Genomic DNA, 17,741 nt, shown 5'->3' with positions numbered 1-17,741 from the left:
AAACACCTCCCACAAGGTTCCACTTACAACATGCAGGTTGCAGCCATTTGCAGAGTCAACTCTTGAGTTGTTTCTCCAACAAGATAAGAGTTCTATGTAGCTATTTATGCCCATTAATGTCAATTAAATTTAACAAATAAACTGCAGGAGTGTGTGTCAGCTGAAGAACATCTGATGTTTAGCACAATAATTTCTAAATTATTACGTGTTGCCAGCTTCAGTAGAATAGTTCACAGGGCATCAAGTCACAGTACATCGCCCCTGTGCAGATATTAGAGAAAGTCAACTATTAAGAAATTGCAATCTGCAGAAGTGTTCTATAATAAGCTGCCAAAACCATAGGAATTTGGAAAAGAATTATACATGTATATATATATATTTCAAACTCTTGAAATGTGAATGAACAAGAAAATGGGAAGCAGCCCTCAGGAAGACTCCTTTTAGTATTCAGTTAACAGACCTTTCTCTGTTTTTTTTTTTTTCAGTAACCTCTCTGTTGCAGCTGAGGGAACCACCAAAATGAATGGAAAAATAAATTATGCACCATAATGTTGAAATGGAGGACAAACAAAAGGAAGAAAAGAGAAAACCATCACATCTCAGTCCCAGCAAAATGTTTAACAGTGAAGCCAACTTTCTCAAACTTCCCTTTCTCGTTGTTCTCTCTGAATTTCACATAATCTGCACAAGCAAAAGGCTTATAAAGCCTCAAATTCCCTTCTCCCACAACTTCTTTAGGAGCACATATCACCTTGTCATCTTCAAAGCACCAGAAGAAAGCAACAGAGAATCGATTCACCTTTTTCCTTAAGAGAACTCTGTGCTCAGACGACCTGAACTTTCCATTGCTCCATGCCTGCATCAAGTCACCAATGTTCACGATGAGTGTGTTTTCATGTGGATTTATGTCCATCCACTGCCCTTCCTTAGACCTCACTTGGAGCCCACCAATGTCATCTTGATACACTATGGTTATGCAGCTCATATCTGTGTGCATGCCTAGCCCTTCAATTTCTTGTTCTTCAGTGCACTCAGGTGGAGTGTAGTTGTTTATTCTCAAATAGCCATGACAATTCTCAAACTCTGATTCGAACTTCGTCCCAAGATCAGGCCCCAGGCACTTGATTACAACTTCAAGGATGACTTTTGCCAAGTTTGTCATTATGCTCCCGTACTCTTCTAATATCTCACTAGCAAATGACAGTTGAGGGGATAATATTGCATAAGCATGACCACGGGATAGGGGAAAAGAAAAGGAAGAAGAATAAAAGAGGAAGTTGGTGCCTGAAATAGTTGAATACAGTTCAAGCATAATAAAACTTCTCCTTCAGGACAAATATGATCAGTTTCAAGATCAGGACCAAACTCTATTATTCTCTCATGAATGCTGTATTCAGAAAAACAGAAAAGGAAAATAAACACACACACACACACACATGATAAAAATTCTCAGTATAAGTAATATTCTTCTCTTATCCCTACCTGAACTCACAGTTTGAGTGATTTAGTAGGGCTTTGGAAGAACTTTGTGCTGAAGCAAAGAAGTCAGGTCCAGATACCCGTAGACTCTCATAGAACGGCGAGGCAATGAAATGAGGAGTATATGTTTTTACATCTGATAGAGGACCAGCTTTGATTTTCACCTCTGGAGGAAGGTTAAATATCTGGCTAGAGAAAGAATGTAGTTTCCTGCATAATTCTTTGGAAATTCCATGGTTGGTTATGCGAAAAAAGCCCCATTCTCGACAGGCCAGAGAAAGCGAAGAGAGAGAGGATGAGTTAAAGGGCTGCAAAATGTCAAAATTAGGAAGTTTTATGGACATAATGAACAAATGTGAGAATGAGTCAGTTCTATCTATCTGGTTGGGGTCATAGTCTTAAATAGAAGGCCGGATCAATAATTATCATTTAATACCAAACCTTAGAGCACCATATTTGAATATTCATCTAGAAGTTCAAGTTCATGCAGAAACAGTAAACCTTCAGACAAGTGATGAACATTGCTTGCTGGTCAATATTCCAAGAAACAAGCTTCTAACAATATCACGCAGGAAAGAAACCTTTAGACATATGCACAAGGCACGATTTACATGCATATTCAGTCAATATAAGAGACAGAACTTGACAATCTAATGGTTTGGCACTGCATTTTGGCTTCAAATACTTATTTTATCAGGCTAAGGTCAATGAAGAGGAAACTGGTAATTATGAGGAAGTGGGGGGACAGGGGGCAAGAATGATGGAGCTGTGCTGGTAATTTATGCTTTGTCAAACCTGTTATGCTTAGGCCCTTGAGCTTAGATTCTTCAGCTGGAAGTTTTGACCTGGAGTGATTTTTTAATGCCAACAGGTGAAGTTTTGTAGTGTAAACTAGGCTCTCACATAGTAAAATATGCTTCCTTCAGCTGGGGGTTAAGAAGAAGAGTCCCTGGTTCCATCTTTCTACTCCATAAACTAAGAAAGCAATAATGTTCTTCCCACCAGCAAGAGACCTATTGCTTTAATAATAAAGAACTAAAACCTATCATTTTCTGTCCTTTGGACGCAGAGAGCATCTAATAATGTTCAATGATCATCAGCATCTGCTATTTTCTTCTTATTTTTTTTTATCTGTAGTTTACAATTTTCACTAAGTTCTTATTAGATTGTTTCCTGTCTATTCCTGGTGGATCCAACATTCCGCATATATCTTATTTCAATACCTTTTTTTTCATCATGATTGCATTAATCACTAATGCTGTAGATTCATTTGAAAAATAGTTAGTGAATTGTGATGATACGACGAGATAAAGATAAGCATGACAGGAGTGCAAAATCTCAGTCAAACACAACAATCTGTTTAGAGAAGAGAGTTTATACAAGCTTTGCCTGATAACAAATGAAAGACCTGCAATAAGTTGCATCTGGAAGATGGTCTAAAAGATATACCTATCCAAGGATGAACGTCGTCCAAATATCTCTTTGGACCTTAAGATTCATAGATCTTCAGTGGGAGCAGTTATCAAGTTTCAACTACAGGGTTTCCTCATGTCGAGCTTGAGTTCTTGCAATTCTTGGAAGAGTTGAGAAGACGACAAGGTCCAATCTGCAATGTCAAGGCTAAAGACATTTGCACAAAGCCCATGGCAAGAAACGGAATGCACTGCTTGAAGACATTAAATCCAGTAGTTACAGACAGATGTCTGCTATAATGATCAACACCAATTCCGAGCATAGAAACTCACAAAGCCCAAACACCATATTTCATTCACCCATACTCAGCATTATAAATATCAAACTTCAGAGAATTTTCATAGAAAGTGTGACCCTTATCTAAGCTTCATCAAGCACCATCTGTCTGTACAGCCAGTATCCTGTTAGATACACGTACTATAATCAAGAGCCATGAGAATTTTCTGTTAAACAAAAAGCAATTACACTCCAAACCAAGAAAAATATCACAAACTTAAATATGCTTTCTTTAAAGCTCAAAAGGGGTACAATTTAATATCTCCAATGATAATATTTCAAACCTCTCCAAACAAATTAATAGATTTTAAATCCTGTTGTTCGAATCCTCAAACCAAACAAGTCCCAAAACACCTACCTCCATAAACTAAATATCTGCCAAACAAACAATTTCCAAAATCTACATAAACAAGGAGAATTACAGGCAAAATTAGTAGCTAAAACTCAATAAAACTTCAAGGTAGAAATTATCGAGCTGAATCCGATGATGCGTTCGGCTTCTTAATAGAGCATGAGACTCTGAAAGCTTCAATTTGTGATTGGCATTTTGTCTGATCTCCTTTATTTTCCTCCAAACACTTCTTTAGCGCCTCGACGTCGCATGGCGACATTATCTTCCTCACACCACTGCTTCCCTTTGCATTGCTTTCCCAATTTGCTTCCATTTTCTTCAAAATCTCGTCAATAAAACGAAGAAAAATTAAGAATTTGCTGCAAATCAGTACATGGGTTTTCCCCTCACTGCGAACACCAAATCCGGCCTTATAGTTTATGCTTCTCCCTGTGAACGCAAAGCAAAAGATACGAGCGAGAGAGAATGGGCAAAAATTAAGGAAGGAAAATAAGTTCTTGAATAAAGAGCGCTGATAAAGGCTTGAGGAAAATGCAAGAGATTGTACATGAGAAAATTATTTTTTTTATTTATATATTTTTTAAAATATAATCTGTTTTATTTTAAAAATATAAATAATAAATTATTATTTTTTTTATAAAAATCAATTTGATTTTTTACATATCATAAGAATAAATTGCAATTCACCCAATTAAGTTTTCATGTTATTTTTTAAAAGGCCCAAAAACATATAAAAAACAAAAGACACATTTCACCATTCAACCTTTTTTTCTTCAATTATTATAAAAAACAACCATTCGTAACATATATATTTTACATATTTTATTATTATCTTGATTTAAATATAAATTTAATATATTTAAATTTAAAAATGAATTAAATACATCGAGTTTCAAATTAAGGAACAAAAAAAGTTACACAATTTTTTTAATTATAATCGATCAATTTATTAATTTATGTTTCACAAATACGGATACGACAAGAAAAATGTTATACGACACAAACACTATGATAAAAAAAATATAAAAAATTAAAATACGATATGCTACAAACACGATCATAATATATATAATTTATATATATTATCATAAAGTTAAAATATGCAATATTTTATACCATAAAGTAAAAAATGAAAATCAACATAAAAATATCAAAATTCTTAATCCGAGTATATGGTTTAAAATTGGCCAAATTTGATATTACCAATGTGTTTTTAAAATTCAGCAAAAAATCATCCTGTAATTTAGAAATATGCAATAAAAATCCCTCTATTTTAAAAATAGAACATCTGTCCCTCATCACAGTTGAAATTAATTGCGTTACTTTTTTGTCAAATTATATATTATTTTTTATTTTCATGATCGTTGGATTTTTTTATTGAATAACAGTCGTGATTTAATAAATACATTTCAACCGTTAGATCTAAATTATTAAATATCATGATTTGATCATTTTTTAAATGTTTATATCTATAATTATAAAAAATAAAAAATATAAAATATAAATTATTATTATTAAAAAATAAAAAATAATAAAATTAGTCCCCCTCCCACCACCAACCGTTGCTGCTCCCCACCCCAACCCCTCGCGCCGCTCAATGTAGAAAGGGAGATGTCGCGCCCGACTTCGTGGAGGGTGATGGCGACATCGAAGGCAGTCGCCCCCAACCTGGGCGACCGCGTCGCAGCGGCTGCCCAAGGAGCTTTGGGCGACGCCTATGATTTTTTTTTTTCTTTTATATTTTTTATAATTTTAAAAATTGATTTGAAAAATCAAAATTTAAAAATGATAAAAAAACTTGATGTCTTCCAGCACCACAATCTTCAAAGATAATTATGAATATTTAAAATTGAAGGAGGATTAACTTGTAAAATAGAGAGTTACCACTCTAATACTTAAATAATTAACTAAAGAGATAATTGAAAAACTTAAAAATAATATAAAAATAGTGTAATAATCGATGAAAATTAGTGAAAATATGCATGAAATTAACTTACTAAAATCACGAAGAAAAGTATGAGAGAATGAATTATATTTATTACCATTATGGTTGCATAATGGTTCACCGCACGTTGTAATTACTTTCGTATTTTACTCTTATCCAACGATAAGAGTAAAATACGAAAGTAATTACAACGTGCGGTGAACCATTTGAAAATATGAGTTAGCTAATTAACAATAAATAAATAAATTATGAATTGGATCTATCTAGACCTAAATATGACCGTTTGAAAAAGTCATGCCTAGTCAGTCCGAGTTTTGCTACCAAGTTGGTAGTCACAAATTTAGGGAAAAAAAGTTTAAAATTTTTCAGTATGATATGTCTCAAAAGAATATGAGTATGTGGGGCATAAAATCTCAACTGTTTGATGAATCAATTTGTTGAATCGAATTCATCTTTGGATTTGTTAGTTTAATGTGAACATAAAAATTATGGGTTTAATACCTTATTCGTAGCCCAATGAAAATGGACCTGCTTTGTTATTTAGTGGGCTCACTTTCTTTGTTTTGAATTTAAGAAAAATAATTAAAAGGGTGTCATGTGTGTGTGTATATACTCTAATACCTACTATTACCTAATTCAATTTTTCATTTAAAGAATATGAAAATATTCACAATTATATAAATTATATATTCATAATTAGAAGAAATTGTGCCGCACTACTACTATGAGCATTGCCCTTCTCATTTTCACCGCTCTCCGGTTTCTTTTTAGATTTTAATCACTACCATTTTCTCTCTCTAAAAGATTTCGCCGACTCTTCTGTTTCTACTTTCTATCTCTCCATAAATTCATCTTAGTGTGTCCATAACGCACCAGCTATACGAGTGTATTCATTTTTGTCGATTTTGTCTGTTACTTAGGTAACCGTTTGCATCGGCCGCCGATCGCCGGCTCTCGCTCCGATCACTGGTAAGTGGACATGTTCACTCCGGCCATCACAGATCACGTTGCCTCAAACTACGCAAGTAGTTTCCGTTTTCCTCTCTTCTCTATTTTGTTAAAACATTTTATTTGCTCGCAGCGGCTTCAATTGATCTAACGTTAACGCGATTGTTATCATTTTGTTTCTTTAGTGATCAATTTCTCATTTTATGATTTGTTTTTATGTATTCGATCCTTATTTTAGGTGTTTTTGCTTGAGAATGGCACTGGTTTGAACTAAAGCATGGATAATTGTGTTAATGTATTGTTAAGTGATATGCTGCTAGCTTGTTTGCTTGAGTTTCAGAAGATTCGTTGCGTGCATGAAATGGATATACTGTGCTGAAGGTTTATATAGAATTTGCTTAGGTTTAATTGATGAATAATTCAAATCATTTTGCTGTATGTTGGTGCAATCTTGTTTGCTGATATGACACAGGTTCTGGTGTTGTTTTGTTGCTTATGTTTAGTTTCTTGTATTATTGTAGCAGTATGTATATGTTTTGCTATGGCACAGTTGTGTCGATTGTGTTGCTTATTATCATTATATGTTTTGCTATTTGTTGGTACTTGTTGTCGTGCTTCATCCTATATGATTCTCTTTTCATATTTGAAGCTTTTGTGCAGTAGTATGAGCCAGTGGTAATTGAAATCTGAATGCCTGTCGCAAAACTCTGCACAAGTGGGATTGTTAATGCAATGAAATCTGAGGGAGGGAATGATTACCTTGACACTTTTATCAGACAAGCAATTGGTAAGGAGCCTCTTCTCCCTTTTCCAAGAACAGGGAATAGTCCAGTGCAGTGGATTCAGTTGCTTCATGCCTTAGATCAGCCAGGTCTGCAAATATTTTAAGCTGTCTAAATTTAAGGGAATAATGAAATAACTATCACATATAGTCTTTATGTCCAAACTTTTCTTTACTTAATGTCTAAGGAGTCGAATTTCCATCTGAAAGTTGTTGCCTATTACTGCAGAAGAAACAATCGTTCTGGAAGAAATCATTGTTGCCTGTCAAGTGGCAAACTACAGTTGATCTTCAGTTTGGCAATAGTATGTTTATTTCAACTTGATGCATGCCTCTTGTTCTTTTGTGTAGATCTCCCTGGTTGGCCCTTGATGACTCCTGTAAAAGTTCAGATGCAGAAGTGTGAGAAGTGTCCCCGGCAATTCTGTTCACCAATTAACTACAGGAGGCACATCCGAGTGCACCGTCGGTCTTTGAATGTCAATAAGGTTATCTAAGCTTTATGCTGCTTCATAGATACGCATGCACATTAATAGGAATATGTTATATTAATCTGTTGTACTTGCAAGATATTGTTAAAGGCTTTCTTGAGTTTTCTCCAGTATTTCTAATGCTTGTATAAATGTTCTGTAGGAATCTCACAGAAATAGGGAGTTATTGGCTGAATTTTGGGATAAGGTAATTAATCGTCCTGCTGTCTTCGTTTTTTTGTATATCCTCCATCATATTTTTGGTTATGATTACTGGTTTTATGTGCAGCTGTCGCCGGAGGAAGCTAAGGAAATAGTGTCATTGAACGATGTGATGCTAAAGGTAATACCTGGTTTCTTTTAATCTTTTTCCCGTTTATAACTAAAGTTGTTTATTTTTATTATCATGTTTGATGAATGTAGTAAAACATGTGATGCTCCAGGAGAGAGAGAGAGAGAGTCATTTAAGCTTGTTTCCTTCCAAGTTTTCACTGTATTTACTCTGATCTTTTGCTTTTTAAGTTAATAGCATTCCTCGGAATTGGAGTTATAACTTTTGATAGTTAGCAATGTGATATTGCATCTTTCATTCTTTTCTCGTATCCTTCTTAAAGGACTTGTGATTCATATCGAGTAATATGCATGGCCTTGACTATCTGGTTATGCAATATGCTCTTCAGGAAATTCCTGGATCATCAGTAATAAGGGCTCTGACATCCTCTCTCCAGAAACCTGGGCTTTGGACTCTTCCTCAGGCTTATGTGAAGGCTGGCTCTACACTATTGGTAAGGAGGCATCTTTATCTTTCTGATCTAATGCCCCCTGTTTGACTACGCCTCCCATTTGACATAGTCATCTCTTGCCCGATCTATTGTTTACCTTAAATCTTTTGTTGTTTGCAGGACATAGTCCAAGCCAAACCATCCAGACTGCCATTATCTTCTCAGGAATTATTTGGCATCCTTGATGATGCTAGTGAGACAACATTCTTATGTGGCGGCGCATCCGAGTCTCTGCAAAAATATGTTTTTGATGGAGAAGCTGCTAACAATAGCATGGAGTTGAAGAACTTAGTTGCTAGCACTAGCTTCCTCTTTGAACAAAAACTGGTACACCTTGATTCTATATTTCTATTTTCCCTTTATACTCACTGTTGCTTTTGATAACTATTATGCTCAATTTGTTTAAATACAGTGAGTACATGTGGTGAAACTCAACCAATTTTCTAGTCTTGCATGCACCCCCAAGTGCATGACACTTGACAAATCTTCTTGTTCACTTCAGCCTTTGTTTTGTCAACTTGGCTTGTTTGTGATTTCTGAACTAACTCAATCCACTCTATTTATGCTTAACAACTAGGTGAAAGCATGGGTAGCCGACAAAGATGCAGAAGCTCTGAGATGTCACAAGTTACTCGTCGAGGAGGAAGAAGCTGCACAGAAAAAGTAGGTTTCATCTTTTGACTCACAATTTCAGGGGGATGGGATGTGTAATTTGGCATATACTATTTTAAAAAAACTTACAGGCAAGCAGAACTTTTGGAGAGGAAAAAGCAGAAAAAGCTTCGTCAGAAGGAACAGAAAGTGAAGGAACAATTTTATGAGTGCAATGCAGACTTGGATGTCCCTATTGGTGCAGCAGATGGGCTCTTGGATGTCCCTATTGGTGCAGCAGATGGGCCAATTTCGGCTGAAGGATTTGGATCTTCATCTCCATCAGATTCTAGTTCAAATTCAATAGAAGCGGCTCCAAATCTTGATTCTTGCATAGAACCCATCCAGTCCAAAAGCATTGAATCAGATAAAGATAGAGAACCAAAGATTGATGCCAACACTGAATGTCTTCACCAAGGCGATTGTCAGTCCAATGAACCACAAATGGTGGCTGAAAATTGCCATCAACATTTAGCAAACAATCACTGGCAGGTCACGGGGTCACAAATGGGCAACCATGCAAGTCAAAATCTTCAACTTTTAGAACCTGAATTTGGACAAGCGATCGGCCTATCTGAAGATCACCCTCTGCTGAATGGAAGCAAAGTCTGGACCAAGGAACATAAAACGGAGAATAATGGGGAGAGCTTGAAACCCTCATTGTCGGGTGAAATCTGTCACCAGATGGAAGAAAGTAACTGCGAGGTTATAATTGGTTCAATTTCTGTGACAGTGAATAATCCTGCTGCTCAGCAGCAACATTGCCACCCATATGATGACCAAGATACGAGCAGGACACAGCATGCCATGCTTAATAACACTTCGGAAAAGCTTTTAAAAGAAGCTGCTGCTCAGTCTGGTCCTAATCGCATGGCTTCTAAGCTTTGGAGGCCTGTCAGCCATGGTGAAGCTAAACGAATCTCATCCATTGAAAGACGTAACAAGGATTCCGAAAGGGCTGTTCCGTCGGGAAAGGTGCATGATCGAATCATGTCCAGTGAAAGATGTATGCCATCACAATCCGCAGACATTGATGACCATGATGATGTGAAGCAGAATAATATACCTTGTGATAAAAATGATCTGAAAGGAAATGTTGCATTCTCCAGTATTGCTGCTAAAGAGTTTCTTTCGCAGAGTATGTAGAGTTTACGTTATACCCTTTATTACTCTGTTATTTACAATTAAAATTTTACATCTTGAATTGCTTTATAACCTCTTTGTTCTAAATATGCAGGATGGAAGGAAGCTATTTCAGCAGACCATGTGAAATTGGTCCTCTCGGTGGGCCATGAGCCTCCTGGATGCTCAGCTATTCAGCACGACAATTCAATGGCCTCTAACAATCCAGATCGTCAAGAATGCAGTGCTGTTTGCAGAAGTGGTGCTCAAGTTAAATTCAGAACAAAGCCAGATAAATGTCTGAAAACTAAATACATAGCCAAACCAAAAGCTATTACCTAATTGTAGAGGAAACTATACTCATTTTTCGCCACCCTTCCATTCTCAGCAGGGGTTCCAGTTTTACCAGTGCTTTTCTGTCGGGAAATTTAAGTCTTTTCGACGGAAATAGATGCTCGGGGGTGGGGTTGGGATAGATAGATCATTTAGGTTCTTCATTTTGTCCTTAGGTTATTACTACATGACTTGGGACATGCAGCCTCGTTATTCCCATGTATAATTTCCCAGTAATAAAGTTGGTGATGTTTGTTTTGCAAGACTCCTTTTGGGTCTCATCACTACAAGATGGGTGCTAGACCAAGTATGAATGATTGATTCATTTTTTAATTTTAAAAAGTCTATATATATATATATATATCTATTACTTATTATAATCAGAACATAAAATCAGTAGTGCGACGTTTGAAATTTAAATATATCTGCTGTTTAATTGGGATATTTCCTGCCTGCCGCCTATTTGGCAACTCCTGTCAATCAAGAAAGGGCATATAACACGTTGTATTCAGTGTACAATCACTTAAGTAAATTCCATATATATTCATATTCTTAAAGATAAATAAGAGATGTTGATGAATCATGTTGTCAGAACACAAAACACTAGGTTTAGGGCGGTACATTACGACGATAGACATCACAAAACCAGCAGAATCTTCGTCGTACAAGACACGTCGACCCACCAATTCCTGAGCAACCGCCACTTGTACCATAACCGCCAACTCAACACGAAAACCACCTCGGAACTCACTCCCACCCCCGTCACTTTACCCTCTCCAATTCTCACCAGTCACCACCATATCACTAATAATCAACACCCACGCTCACAACAAGATTCACTACTACTATAATCAAGAAAGTAAAAATGTCGGGTGGGGTTGGTCCAACTTGTGACATAACTCTCCCGAAAGAAGAACCGCCGCACCAACCGGACGACGCCTCCGCCGCAAAACCCCCCGCTCGCCGGACTTTCTTCACTTTCCGTCAGCTCAACGCCCTCGCGGTAGCCATCGTCCTCTCCGCCAGCGGCATGGTCAGCGCCGAAGAATTCGCCTTCGTCATCTTCTCCGTAGCCTACATCTACTTCATCTCAAAAGTCGCGTTTCCACCCACCTCCCCCGTCCCCGACCCCCCTGTCTACGGCGAGAAAAACACGATTCTAAGCCTGTACGTGGTGGTGGGAGCCGTGATCGGGCTGTTTCTCCCCATAGCATACATTTTCGAGGGCATACTGGAGGGGGACAAAGAGGGGATTAAGGCCGCAGCACCGCATGTCTTCCTACTAGCCAGTCAGGTGTTCATGGAGGGGCTAACGTTCTCTAGCAGATTCTCGCTGCCGGTCCGCGTCCTAGTGCCGGTGTTCTACAACGCGATGAGGATCTTGAGTATTATGGAGTGGGTGAGAAATGAATTTTCCAAGGTGGAATCGGGGTATGGAATTGGAGGGAGTTGGAGGAGAGTGTGGGTTGGGAGAGCACTGGCAGCTGTAAATATGGGGTTTTGGAGCTTCAATTTGTTTGGGTTCTTGTTGCCCTTTTATGTGCCCAAGGCATTCAAGCTCTATTACTCTAATTCCAAATTTAGGGATTAGCATTTGGATTTTGGTTTTGAAGCTTGTGTTGTAGTTGGTTTGATGATGATGATAGTGTATTTTGATGGGGTTTAAGTATAAGCTTTCTAAATTCAAATCTTTGCATTTTCAGTACAGTAAAACTCTGATGGTTTTGTGAAATTATATATATTTTTAATAGCATTCGACTTATACCCTGTCACATTTACAAAGTTGTTAGTTCTTTCATTTAAAATCATATTTTATACACACAATATGGACGCCAACATGTTAAATAGTAAGCAATTTTTTTGTTTTTTTTCTGTGTAATTGTAGGTTTTTAGTATTTTAGTCTATTATATATTTATTTTTTTATGAATTTATTTGAACATCTTATATATTTTTTTTGTTTTTTGAAAAATTTAATATGATGTTGAAAATTTTGGTATAATTACAGGACAAAATATTAATTTTATTAAAAAATTATTAAATATATACCTGAAGTAAAAATATAGGATTAAAAATACTAACTCAAGAGCCAGAGGTAAAATTAAAATTAAAGCCCAATCTTAATGATGGGCCTCATCCAAAGCCCAAGATAAAGGCCCTAAATCTCTTCAGATCATGTGATCATGGAATCCTACATAACATCAATATATTCAAATTATTTTAATAAATTTAAACTATTTTAATTTACAACATATATTTCAAATGACATATATATATATATGCCTTATACCTTAGCTATTAACCTTAACTTTTAAAATTCCTATATATTTTGATTTAAAAATTATTATTTTTTAATACCTTCTTGACATATATGTACTATATATGCCTTATTCAGAATAAATTATAGTTAACCAATGACATTTTAATGGTTAAAATTAAGGTCTCGTGAATAAATTCGAAATCGTAAATTATGTGTGTTATTATAATTTATTTCATTATCTTACTTCATATCAATTCAGTGAAATTTATCTAATATATTGATCAATTCGATGTATTTTCAATTTTTGGAGTTATTAATGTAATCAGTTGTTGAAAAAGACAATTATTTTTGTTAATTTCATTTCACATTAATATGTATGTTTTAATTTAGAATTAGCAGTATTGTTCCATCAACTTCTAATACCTCGTCAATATCTATACTTATATTTAAAAATTATCACCCACTTTAAATTAGTTTTTCTTTTAAGAATATGAATAATTATATAAATCATAATGAAACTCAAAAATACAACCTAAAATATAAATATACAGAAAGAAAATCAAAATTATTATATGTAACTCAATAATTTCCATCTATATAATGCACAAAAAAGAAATTGCATTATGATTTTTTTATAACAAAATTTAAATTAGAAAATTCAATAAAAATGGGGATCAATAAAAGTAAACGTAAGGGGTTAATAATACTTTGATTTTTTTTTTTAAAAATACGAAATTAATTTTTTTTAAGTTTTAAAATTATTCCTTACCCTCTCCTCGAGAAATATCTTTTTACACCTGATTGACAGCATTCCGTTAGAGTTTGGACGAAAAATGTTGATTTCAACAACAGCAAAAAAGTTTGTATAAAATTTTAATTTTACCTCTCGTTTAATATTTTTATGTATATTTTATACTTATAAGGGGATAAGTATAATACATAAATATACATGGAATGAGTCTAATATTGTTACATTTTTCTCTTATAAGTACAAAATTTGTATATGATTTTTGTATTTTTTTTTATCAACATTAGTATTTTTTGTCCAAATCAAATGAATGGGGTTTAGAAATAAACGGTGAATTTTTAGAGGATTGTGAGTATAATTTTATTTTTTTGAAAATATATATATAATTTTATATTTTTAAAAGAATTTAAATATGATTAACCTTAAAAACAAATAATTAGTGAGTAGTAAAGAAGCTCTCAACATGTGCGGTAGACAACACACCACAGGTCACATATCCGCATCCGCATGCAGCCCACTTCGTAAAGAGGATGTCTGCGCTATTATTTGCTCACACTCCCAGTCACAGCAGATGTTCCGTGGTTTTATTTGCTGACACGCAACGACGGAGCTGGTCGAGATTTTTATGGTCAGTTCTGCTTTTGGATTGGGTAACGTTTCAGAATTAAGCAGGAGTGTGTTCTTGCCGTCTTGTTCACTTACGAATTCACGAAAGATTGTGGCAAAAAGTGGGCCTTTTCAGGAGATGTGGCTGTTCCGAAGAAAAGGGCCTTCTGGATTTTCTTCAGCGTCCACAGCTGAGGAAGTTACCAATGGAATTGATGCATCTGGCCTCACTGCCATTGTTACAGGTAAGGAGTGATATGTAATCTTGTTAGATGTTGTCGGCTTGTGGATTGTAGAATTATTTGCTGTTGGCCTTGTGTACCCCCAAGATTGTGCAAATATTTGACTTCGGTGGCTTTTGTAATTCTCTGTGTACATACAGTTTCTATCTGATTATCCAACATGACGTGTTCAATTTGGCTGCAGATGCATCTGCAATAATTTCTTGAATCGGATCTTAGTGTAGTTCTGCAGTATTATTTTGTCAAAATATTATGAATTTCTTCCATCTGAGGTTTTAGTACTACATGATGCAATTCTGTAGGATTATTGAGCTTCTTGACCACACAGTTAGCTTGGACTAGCCTTAAGCAATTCACTGAAAATTTGATGCTTTTGTTGGTTATTAGTTCCTTTCGATCCCGTTTCACATTGAGAAAACTCTTTGAAATGATCCCCTGATTCCTAAATGTGCAAGTTCCTTTGTAATTTGACATCTGTTCTTTTCTGTGTATACCCAACATGCACAGTCACTGTTGCAAACACATTATCGTCCAGGACATAACTTTGCTCGTTTTACAACAATTTCAGGCGCATCAAGTGGTATCGGTTCAGAAACTGCACGTGTTCTTGCACTGCGTGGTGCGCACGTTGTAATGGGGGTAAGGAATATGGCTGCCGGCAATGAAGTTAAAGAAACAATAATGAAGCAGATTCCTGCTGCTAAAGTTGATGCAATGGAGTTAGATCTCAGTTCATTGGCATCTGTTAGAAAATTTGCTTCCGAGTTTACTTCCTCAGGTCGTCCGTTGAACATTTTGATGTAAGTCGAGAACAGAAGCTTAAACTGTATAGCATCAAACGCCTGGACATAACTTAGTGTCAGTTATGAGTCTTGCATTAACGTTTTGGTGAACATGTATTTGACCCATGCCCAAACGTGTTCTAATTGCTAAGATGGGCTGTTGGAGCTTCGAACCTAGCTTAGCATAATACTTTATTAGTAGAGGCAACATAATTATTTACAGTGTGGCTGTTTAACTGCAATTGTATGAACATCCTACTCTAGAAAAAAAAACTTGAGCGACGGTGTATGTAGGAGCCATTCATTTCAAAATCACATAAATTCTGTATGCTCTTGTGTTTGTTTTCCTTTCTCGATTTTTGTCACAAGTTTCACAATCTGTCATGCAATTTCTTAACTTGCTTTGTCTTCTCAACTGTCAGCAACAATGCAGGAGTGATGGCAACCCCTTTCAAGTTGTCTCAAGATAACATTGAGTTGCAGTTCGCCACAAACCACTTGGGTATTTTTCCTGTTTCCTATATATAGCTGTGCATACTAGTGTGCAAGAAGCAATATATTCCAAGAACAAAACTCGGAGCATTTGATTTTTGTTCTTGGAATGCATGTTTTTATGATTTTATGCAATATTTATCTTTTTTGCAGGGCATTTTCTTCTAGCAAATTTGTTATTGGACACCATGAAAAAAACAGCTCGTCAGACGAAAAGGGAGGGTAGGATTGTGAATGTTTCCTCTGAGGCTCACCGAGTTCCATATGAGGAAGGAATCCGTTTTGACAGACTCAACGATCGAGAAGGGTATGCAGCCCTTTCCATTCTAGCCATCTGAATATTTCCATTCATGAATTTGTGCAACGGAAGATGTCTGATTTTAGTGGGTAATGTCGATTCTCTAGTGCAGATATAGAAGATGGGGTGCATATGGCCAATCAAAACTTGCTAACATACTGCATGGTAACGAGTTGGCTAGACGATTAAAGGTACCTAATTGCACATTGCCAAATCGATTTCCTAATAGATTGAGAGAAACGATCAGGAATTTTTATACTCTTCTGAAAATTTTATTTATGTGCATTATATACGTCTTCCTTGTATAGCTAGATAGTTGATATACACAGACATAAAATTTTCTCTACCAAACAAGTACAATGCTATCTAATGTACCAAGTTTCTTTGGGATATCATGTTGCTGATGATTCTTGAACAGGACGAAGGTGCAGATATAACGGCAAATTCGCTTCATCCTGGAGTAATCTCGACCAATCTTTTCCGTCACCTTGGAGTATTTAAAGGTAACCTTGGTGTTTTTGAAGGTAAAAATTGTGTGATTTGTTGATACTTTGACCTGCAAAGTCAAGATGGGATAAAGTCAGGCTTTGATATTGTAAGAGCTATCTCTCAACATATAGCGAGAAACTTGGAAATAGTGGATGAGCTGGAAAAAATGATCAATTTCTGGTTACAGTGCTTAAGTAGTTTATGTGTGTATTACTGAATAATTAATTGACATTTATAAAGTGCTCGACATTTTGCTTCTCTGTCCCTTCTCATCTTGTCTCCGGAACATGTCTTGCTAGAAGTCTTGTCCTCCTTGTTAGAGTTGTAGGTTCCTGTCAAAAACTAACCACGGCCTTTTTTCCCTCAGAAGATTCTTAAATTTGAAGGCTCATTGCTCTATTCTACAGTCGTACTTTCTTGAACCAAACATCTTCTCCATCTTCCATAAGTTGTTTTTACAATTTATATACTTGCAGCCTAGTATTCTACATCTATGATATTCACGATACTAGGAACATCAGCAGATGGCTTTCTTATCATCGATTTCCAGCTAAAATTTGCCTGGTTCCTCTCCATGCAGGTTTTGTCAGTACATTTGGAAAACTCGTGCTAAAAGATGTTCAACAGGTAAGCAAAAGAAACGGGAGTTAGGGAAAAAGGAGAGATCATAATTGATATCATTTTGCATTTGAATGTATAATCTTAGAAGAAATTTGTTGAATCTTGAAGATATCATAAGGTTTCTTGTTTAACTCTTCTGTCTTTTGATCTAATACAAAGGGGGCTTCAACCACATGTTACGTTGCATTGCGTCCAGAGCTGAAAGGGGTTAGTGGTGAATACTTTTCGGACAACAACTTGGCCAAAGCAAGTGCAAAGGCTGCAGACACAGATTTGGCTAAGAAACTCTGGGAGTTCAGCCTGGACTTGATCAAGAAATAATTTCTCTCGTTTAAGTAGTATGGTCAAAAGTAATTTTGAGAAATGGAAAGCTAGCCCTGGCTTCTTTTTTGGACTGGTGGTTCTTCAAATTCCTAATACGCAAATGCATATTTTACTCAGAAATTCCACATTAGCATTGTGTATGTGTTATTGCAAGATAATGTTCTGAATCTTGTAGAATAATGATGTCCCAAAGTTACTGAAGGACGGGGCGATGTTCTGTAAAGAATATGTAACATAAAACACAATCTAGTATACCTGGACTTCACTAG

At 35.9% G+C, this 17,741-nt stretch overlaps 4 protein-coding genes across 6 annotated transcripts; 3 read left to right on the top strand and 1 right to left on the bottom strand.

The window, feature by feature from the left end:
• Positions 1-412: 412 nt before the first annotated feature.
• Positions 413-4,119, bottom strand: LOC105166910 (gibberellin 20-oxidase-like protein). Its single transcript, XM_020695313.2, has 2 exons — positions 1,483-4,119; positions 413-1,190 (listed from the first exon to the last, which is right to left on the bottom strand). Exons 1-2 carry the CDS (start codon positions 1,821-1,823, stop codon positions 593-595), a joined length of 939 nt encoding a protein of 312 aa, XP_020550972.1. The 5' UTR covers positions 1,824-4,119; the 3' UTR covers positions 413-592.
• A 2,113-nt stretch (positions 4,120-6,232) lies between these two features.
• LOC105166686 (uncharacterized) lies at positions 6,233-10,875 on the top strand. 3 transcript variants are annotated; one of them, XM_011086131.3, is made up of 10 exons: positions 6,233-6,494; positions 7,134-7,344; positions 7,606-7,742; positions 7,888-7,932; positions 8,014-8,067; positions 8,405-8,509; positions 8,627-8,833; positions 9,084-9,169; positions 9,250-10,295; positions 10,395-10,875. In XM_011086131.3, the coding sequence occupies exons 2-10, from the start codon at positions 7,164-7,166 to the stop codon at positions 10,619-10,621; spliced, it is 2,088 nt and encodes a 695-aa protein (XP_011084433.1). In that variant the 5' UTR covers positions 6,233-6,494; positions 7,134-7,163; the 3' UTR covers positions 10,622-10,875. The 3 variants fall into 3 exon arrangements, with proteins under 3 accessions (XP_011084433.1, XP_011084434.1, XP_088738875.1); XM_011086132.3 differs by having other exon boundaries at positions 7,123-7,344; XM_088882749.1 differs by lacking the exon at positions 6,233-6,494 and having other exon boundaries at positions 7,206-7,344; positions 7,484-7,742.
• A 326-nt stretch (positions 10,876-11,201) lies between these two features.
• LOC105166687 (uncharacterized) lies at positions 11,202-12,300 on the top strand. Its single transcript, XM_011086134.3, has one exon. The coding sequence runs from the start codon at positions 11,478-11,480 to the stop codon at positions 12,201-12,203; it is 726 nt and encodes a 241-aa protein (XP_011084436.1). The 5' UTR covers positions 11,202-11,477; the 3' UTR covers positions 12,204-12,300.
• A 1,840-nt stretch (positions 12,301-14,140) lies between these two features.
• LOC105166688 (short-chain dehydrogenase TIC 32, chloroplastic) lies at positions 14,141-17,592 on the top strand. Its single transcript, XM_011086135.3, has 8 exons — positions 14,141-14,469; positions 15,035-15,266; positions 15,671-15,750; positions 15,894-16,047; positions 16,151-16,229; positions 16,457-16,541; positions 17,108-17,154; positions 17,308-17,592. Exons 1-8 carry the CDS (start codon positions 14,244-14,246, stop codon positions 17,467-17,469), a joined length of 1,065 nt encoding a protein of 354 aa, XP_011084437.1. The 5' UTR covers positions 14,141-14,243; the 3' UTR covers positions 17,470-17,592.
• The last annotated feature ends 149 nt before the right edge of the window (positions 17,593-17,741 follow it).

The sequence above is a fragment of the Sesamum indicum genome, linkage group LG7 (assembly GCF_026168435.1).
Source record: "Sesamum indicum cultivar Baizhima isolate 11 linkage group LG7, ASM2616843v1, whole genome shotgun sequence".
NCBI classification, from domain to species: Eukaryota; Viridiplantae; Streptophyta; class Magnoliopsida; order Lamiales; family Pedaliaceae; genus Sesamum; species Sesamum indicum.
The sequence above is the reverse complement of the archived record's forward strand: the minus strand, read 5'-3'. Positions and strand labels throughout refer to the sequence as shown.

What these genes read in the sequence shown, in the direction of transcription:
- LOC105166910 (XM_020695313.2), bottom strand. Translation starts at nt 1,823, where the DNA reads ATGTCCATAAAACTTCCTAATTTTGACATTTTGCAGCCCTTTAACTCA. An exon ending in CACTCAAACTGTGAGTTCAG is followed by an intron (nt 1,191 to 1,482) that starts GTAGGGATAAGA and finishes GTCATTTGCTAG; the next exon opens with TGAGATATTAGAAGAGTACG.
- LOC105166686 (XM_011086131.3), top strand. Translation starts at nt 7,164, where the DNA reads ATGCCTGTCGCAAAACTCTGCACAAGTGGGATTGTTAATGCAATGAAA. An exon ending in TCATGCCTTAGATCAGCCAG is followed by an intron (nt 7,345 to 7,605) that starts GTCTGCAAATAT and finishes TCTTTTGTGTAG; the next exon opens with ATCTCCCTGGTTGGCCCTTG. An exon ending in GGTCTTTGAATGTCAATAAG is followed by an intron (nt 7,743 to 7,887) that starts GTTATCTAAGCT and finishes AATGTTCTGTAG; the next exon opens with GAATCTCACAGAAATAGGGA.
- LOC105166687 (XM_011086134.3), top strand. Translation starts at nt 11,478, where the DNA reads ATGTCGGGTGGGGTTGGTCCAACTTGTGACATAACTCTCCCGAAAGAA.
- LOC105166688 (XM_011086135.3), top strand. Translation starts at nt 14,244, where the DNA reads ATGGTCAGTTCTGCTTTTGGATTGGGTAACGTTTCAGAATTAAGCAGG. An exon ending in AGACTCAACGATCGAGAAGG is followed by an intron (nt 16,048 to 16,150) that starts GTATGCAGCCCT and finishes TCTCTAGTGCAG; the next exon opens with ATATAGAAGATGGGGTGCAT. An exon ending in TGCTAAAAGATGTTCAACAG is followed by an intron (nt 17,155 to 17,307) that starts GTAAGCAAAAGA and finishes TCTAATACAAAG; the next exon opens with GGGGCTTCAACCACATGTTA.